General features: G+C 40.0%; 1 protein-coding gene across 2 annotated transcripts in view; it reads right to left on the reverse strand.

Moving 5' to 3' along the window:
• Positions 1 to 503: 503 nt before the first annotated feature.
• The window catches only part of lratb.2 (lecithin retinol acyltransferase b, tandem duplicate 2), a 6,657-nt gene continuing 381 nt past the window's right edge, over positions 504 to 6,779 (reverse strand). For both annotated transcript variants that reach the window (XM_071903449.2, XM_071903448.2), the window contains 4 exons: positions 6,098 to 6,203; positions 4,708 to 4,782; positions 3,765 to 3,917; positions 504 to 659 (listed from right to left, as the gene is read on the reverse strand). In XM_071903449.2, the coding sequence (XP_071759550.2) occupies positions 504 to 659; positions 3,765 to 3,917; positions 4,708 to 4,782; positions 6,098 to 6,203 (490 nt within the window). The remainder of the gene's footprint in view (positions 660 to 3,764; positions 3,918 to 4,707; positions 4,783 to 6,097; positions 6,204 to 6,779) is intronic.

Consider the following 6,779-nt stretch of genomic DNA (forward strand, 5'->3'; position numbering starts at 1 on the left):
GCATGAAATCTATCAAATGTTTTAAGTATTGCTTGATTTGTGAATTTCCTCACCCCATTTTGTAAGTTTGCTTTGAAAAATAAAATATGTTTTTAATATTATGATTATAATAGCATAGAATAATTCTTAATCCAGTAAATTATACAAAATCAAGAATTTCATAAAAATACTTTCTTTATTACAAAGAGACAAGAAACATGCTCATCTTAATTGAAAGCTAATACACTCATTTCAGCTCACTAATCATTTCTACATTTCCTCCTGTCCCCCAGTTTAATTGTGTTCCAACATTACATCACATTATTATCACAAGGTGCATGACATTGGATAAATCTAATTCCTGGCCTAAACTAGTCCAGTTCAGTCCCATTTCAGTGTTTTTAGCCAATCTCCCATACATTTTACATGTTCACTCTCCTCCATTCATCTTGTGTGTGTGTGTGTGTGTGTGTGTGTGTGTGTGTGTGTGTGTGTGTGTGTGTGTGTGTGTGTGTGTGTGGTATCTAGGAGGCCATCCAGATGAGGAAGGGCAGCAGGACAGCCAGCAGGGCGGAGCCGAAGGACAGAGTTCTGAGGTAGAGGAGAAGACACGCCCCCAACACCGCCGTCGCCTTGGCAACGCGCCGACTCAGCACCAGCTTCCTTACTGTCTTACAGAACTGGAGGGGGGAGAGAGAGAGAGAGAGAGAGAGAGCGAGGAGAGGAGAGAGAAAGGAGAGAGAGAGAGAGAGGGAGAGAAAGGAGAGAGAGAGAGAGGAGAGAGCGAGATAGGTGAGAGAGAGAGGTGAGAGACAGGAGAGAGATGAGAGACAGGAGAGAGAGAGAGGAGAGAGGTGAGAGAGAGGAGAGAGGTGAGAGAGATGAGAGAGAGAGAGAGAGAGAGAGAGAGAGAGAGAGAGAGAGAGAGAGAGAGAGAGAGAGAGAGAGATAGCAAATTTATTTACACACAAATAAATAAAATCCATGCATGAACTGTACAGGTTTAATACCAGTCCTGTTTCAGAGATCCAAGTCAGAACCACACATGTCCACTAGATGGGGCAGTTGTACTGTCTGATTAACTTCCATTGACATTTTACATTTCAGACACTGAGCTCTCACCCAGAGCCACTTAGAACGAGTGCAGCAGTACAATAAGCTTCACTTCCTACATCACCAACAGCACAAGCAACCAACAAAGGTCAGAGGTCAGAGGTCAGAGGTCACAGCACCCAGACAACAGATGGGATCGACTGTGAGCCTAGGATGGTCGTGTATGATAGAGAAGTTCTAGGAAAAGAAATGAAAGCAGGGAGAAAAGGTAAAGTTTTTTGCTTTTGACAAGACAAGAGCAAGTAGGGGAAGAGGAAAGCCTCATTAGAGCTTTTCGTCTATCTATCTATCTATCTATCTATCTATCTATCTATCTATCTATCTAATTCTGCTGTGCAAGTGGGGGTTTTGAAAGGGTTTCATCAGCCGAAGGGGTCGGAGAATTTCCTCAACCCACAGAAGAGCATGTAATCCTTCAACTGAAGTGAAAAAATGAAAATTTCTAAAATTGGAGTTACAAGGTTTTCATGTGACAAATACACATTCAAAGCAGAGATAGGAATTCTTCAAAATTATTTTCACATTTTATCTTTCCAAACACTGTTGCTAAGTTGGTGACTTCTTGGTGACTTCTCAGACTTTATTTCTCAATAGTGACAAACAATAAAGCTTTTTTCCAATCATGGACAGAACAATATTTGTGTTGACTCCCAAAGCACTTGGGGACAAACTGGTCCAGCTGATTTCCATTTGCGCTCCTCGCTTGTCTAATCCAAAGAGGTCTGATGAAAATATGAATGAATTTGTATCTCCAAAATATCAACTTTTCGATTACAAAGGAAAGTGCTTCGTTTTTAGCTTGATGACGATGCATTTTTTGACATTATAGCGGTCGGAGGATTTTCTCAACCCGTAGAGAAGCATGTCATCCTTCAGCTAAAGTGAAAAATCACCCAAATTAGAGCTACGCAAATTGCTGCATGATGTCATGTGACTTTCTGAGCTGCCGATAGCTACTCTCCTGCAACACTGCTCCCATATTTCATTCCTCTGCTCCTAGACTTTCCACTTTAGGAGCTGCTGTGCTCCCAGTCTGCCCCGCATACCAACCTGCTTACCTGCCTATCCCCATTTAGTTTTGCCCTTCCCGTCTCTCCCCTCCTTCCTCCTCCTCTCTCCCCCCTCCTCCTCGTTTAGCTTCATCCAGCCACCCAGTTTAAAACCCTCTCCCACATCAGCGCCGTCTTGTTTACGACGTTCTTTCACAATTACACCTTCTCACGCTTCTAATCACACAGTCCAATGAAAGTTCCAATGCCATTACAGTGAAACAATCATCCGCAGCGGCCAAACAATGACGCTCACACAATAGAGCTTTCATTGGCTCTGTTGCTGCAACAGGGAGGCTTAACCCAATTAAACAGCGACCCGGCTCTGCTCTCTGATCAGCATTAATCTGCAGGCAGTAAACGGAGGCCACACAGCTAAAGGTCAGCTGGCGGTGCTGGAGCTGCTTTCTGGGAAAATCTATGACAGAGAGCGAGAGGCAAAGTCATGCAAAGGAGGCAGATCCACTGTGTGTGTGTGTGGCTCGGTGTGTGTGTGTGTGTGTGTGTGTGTGTGTGTGTGTGTGTGTGTGTGTGTGTGTGCTTTTGAGTATGCGCTTTATCCAGTGTTGGGGGATACTACTACAAGTAACTTGTAACCTTACAGTTCCACAGCTAAAAGTACTAAAAGTCACAACTACTATTAAAGTAACTCCATTGTTACTGCACTTCCATTCACATTACAAACATGACTTGTATTAAAAGTGACTTGTTACATAACAATGCATTAGAAACAAGGAGAAAAAGAAGCCAGTGATTTAAAGACAGCTAAACATGCAACTTTAACTACGTGAAAAACAAGCTTGGAATTAAGATATCCATAAGGACAAGTCTGAAAACTATGTAAAGTTAAGCAATTCAAATGTAATTTAAAGTAAGCACATTACATCCCGTTGAGTAGCCTAATCCATTGGATTATGATACTGGCTACAATTTAAAACAGGTAATTAGTAATCTGCAACAGGTTACATTTTGAAATTAACCTTTTCAACCCCAGTCAGCCCCAATCCTGATTATATCCATCAGACCATGCAGATGAAGGTCCACCATTGCCCATTATTTCATACATCTTGTTCTAGTCTCTTTTTGTTATTAATGCCCATAGGAAAATTCCCTTATAGCAACATATACCTGTACCAACATCACAGCATGAATTCATGCATGAATTAAACCTCAGTGGGCGGAGCCAAAGAGTCATGTTTTCTCAGAGTTAGCTAACTCGAATGGCAAAGACACTCAAAATATAAATAAAAAAAATATAAATCACTTTATTTGTACCATTCATTCATGACCATGACATTCATGATGGTGAAGGTCAGCAGCTAGCTAACTAGCTTACCTAGATAACTTAGTATGGATAGATTATTGAAATAGTAGTAACAGCGCTAGGCTTCATAATATTAGCTTCCTCCTCTCTTACCTCTTGTCTTTTTCACTGAGCTTCAGTCTAACGTTACTTAGCCAGAAAAACAAATTATTTGTCTGCAGAGAAACTCTGCCTCTGAGAAATGTTTCTGTAACTAAAACTCCAATCTGTGTAGATTTGTTGTACTGTTTCTGACAATGATTATTCTTCTCCTTTAGTATGGGCCTATGTGTTTAAACCAGTCAGAGTGACTGATTTACCTGAAAGGTCTGGAAGCTCATGACGGTGCCGTACCGACAGTACATGACGAAGTGTTCACAGTTGTACCACAGCAGGCTGTAGGTGACGGAGCCTTGCAGCTTCTCCGCCCTCCTGGCCACCTCCTCTCCCTGCAGTGGAGGACGGCTGCACACCTGGCCCATTGGAACGAATGGGGAGGTTAGGAAACTGGAGACATTTACTCCAAAGAATGCAAAGACAGTCAGAACATTGCTGTTACTACTACTACTACTATTACTAAGCTACTACTGCTACCTATTAGTAGGCTACTACTACGACTACTATTGCCACTACTACTTGTACTACTACTATACTGCTAATGCTACTACCACTGTTAGTACTACTACTTCTACTACTACTACACTACTACTACTATTACTAACACTACTACTACCACTACAACTACCACCACCGTTACTATACTACTACATTTTGAATGTTGCATCACCCATACTGTGTGACTCAATCGTGGAAAAGGTACTCAAATCCTTTACTGAAGTAAAAGTAGCAATACAATAATGGAAAAATACTTACATTCAAAGTAAAAGTGTAGAAGTATTAGCAGTAAATTGTACTGAAGTATCAACAGTAAAAGTCGTCATTCTTTCAGAGTGTTAAAGTATTGAAGCATTAACCTGTCAGAAGTATTTTAATGTTGTTGGTCTAACTGCTCCATATACTGTTGGGGAGTTTAAACTCTAACAATGCAACATATTTTATGAGCTTATCGTATGTTTTGCATGTAAAACCTTATTCTGCAAAGTAACTAGTAACTGCAGCCAGCAGATAAATGTAGTGGAGGAAAAAGTACAAGATTTCCCTCTGAAATGTAGTGGAAGAAAAGTAGAAAGTCTCACAGAATGGAAATACTCAAGTAAAGTACCAAAACCACAAAATTGTACCTCAAAACAATATGAGCCTTACCTTATCCATCTTGTTAACCAGAATCTCAGATCCGTAGGCGAAGTCCTCCACAGAGTCGACCCTCACACTGGCACACTGCAGAGACCAGAGAGGAGTTGGGTTACGTTTCCACCTGGAACTTATCTTCTTTTCCTGGTATTTAGTCGTGAGGTTGCACTCATGACTTGATTACTGACAGGCAGAAGCCCCGGGGCCCCCAGACCACCGAGGGCCCCGAAAGACCTGTTGCCACATGTTGCTGACTTTGTAGTTCAAAGCTGCTCTAAGCAAGATTTTTATGCAAATATACACCTGTCTTAGATCGATGAAAGGATGCACCTACCTAGTACTTGTTTGTGGTGCTAAAGTCATATAGTTCCAACATCAAGTACCCAATGGTAAACAGGTAGCACACACACAGATCTTCAGGACCAAGTTGACCAATCTCAATTTCACCAGTTTATTTTGGCCATGTCAACAAACATGCTAACATTTCAGCCTAGTGGCCTTCAGCAGAGCAGATCTTCTTAGATTAGATTTTCTTAGGTTAGAGCTTCTTAGATTAGATCTTCTTAGATTAGATCTTCTTAGGTTAGAACTTCTTAGGTTAGATCTTCTTAGATTAGATCTTCTTAGGTTAGAACTTCTTAGGTTAGATCTTCTTAAATTAGATCTTAGGTTAGAGCTTCTTAGATTAGATCTTCTTAGGTTAGATTTTCTTAGGTTAGATCTTCTTAGGTTAGAACTTCTTAGGTTAGATCTTTTTAGATTAGATCTTCTTAGGTTAGATCTTCTTAGGTTAGATCTTCCTAGGTTAGATCTTCTTAGGTTAGATCTTCTTAGGTTAGATCTTCTTTGGTTAGATCTTCCTAGGTTAGATCTTCTTAGGTTAGATCTTCTTAGGTTAGATCTTCTTTGGTTAGATCTTCCTAGGTTAGATCTTCTTAGGTTAGATCTTCCTAGGTTAGATCTTCTTAGGTTAGAACTTCTTAGGTTAGATCTTTTTAGGTTAGATCTTCTTAGGTTAGATCTTCCTAGGTTAGATCTTCTTAGGTTAGATCTTCTTTGGTTAGATCTTCCTAGGTTAGATCTTCTTAGGTTAGAACTTCTTAGGTTAGATCTTTTTAGATTAGATCTTCTTAGGTTAGATCTTCCTAGGTTAGATCTTCCTAGGTTAGATCTTCTTAGGTTAGATCTTCTTTGGTTAGATCTTCCTAGGTTAGATCTTCTTTGGTTAGATCTTCCTAGGTTAGATCTTCTTAGGTTAGATCTTCTTTGGTTAGATCTTCCTAGGTTAGATCTTCTTAGGTTAGATCTTTTTACTTTATACTATCACGCGGCTAACTTCAGTAGTTGTACATTAAGTATTTTGTTAACCCAATCTGATGGGATTGGACACCTGCTACAGTACCTTGGCCAGTACTCCCAGTATGAGTCTGTTGTTGGTGACCATCTGCTTGATTCGCCCCTGGTCGTTAGAGAAGGCAGGCAGGATGTCTGGGATGAAATGAGCTACTCTGAAGAGGAGAGGAGGAGAGGAGGGGAGAGGAGGGGAGGAGAGGAGGATAGAGGAGAGGAGAGATGAGGAGGAGAGAGGAGAGATGAAAACTTCTCCATCACTTCTATATTTTCAAATCAAACACAAGCCGAATTAAATGTAATTTTTCAGGATCAGTTAATCACAGTAAGAAACATCCATATCATCCATGTCCAACATATTACAGATTTTACAGTATAGTTTTACAGTGTAAACTGACTGAAAAGGATTCTTCAAAGTAGTGAACATACATCAGGATCAAGAACAGATGAAAACAAGAAGCTCTTATTAGCATCTTTGACCAATCAGGTCGCTTTGCTGAAGCCATCTGTTGTATGAAGGTGTATATATTATATTGACTATATATATCTCAGTCTAGCAAAGTGGGTATCATCTTTTTAAAACCTACTTTCATGTAAAGGCCTTCTCTTAGTGCTTATTTTAACTTATTTTACTCTATTTGAATATATTTTATTTCTATTATTTATTGCATTCAATTTCTTTGTATTCCTTCTTTTAGATGGTGCTCTTTTCTATTTTTTAAGTCTTTTATCAT

This window comes from Centroberyx gerrardi, chromosome 23 (genome assembly GCF_048128805.1).
Source record: "Centroberyx gerrardi isolate f3 chromosome 23, fCenGer3.hap1.cur.20231027, whole genome shotgun sequence".
NCBI lineage: Eukaryota > Metazoa > Chordata > Actinopteri > Beryciformes > Berycidae > Centroberyx > Centroberyx gerrardi.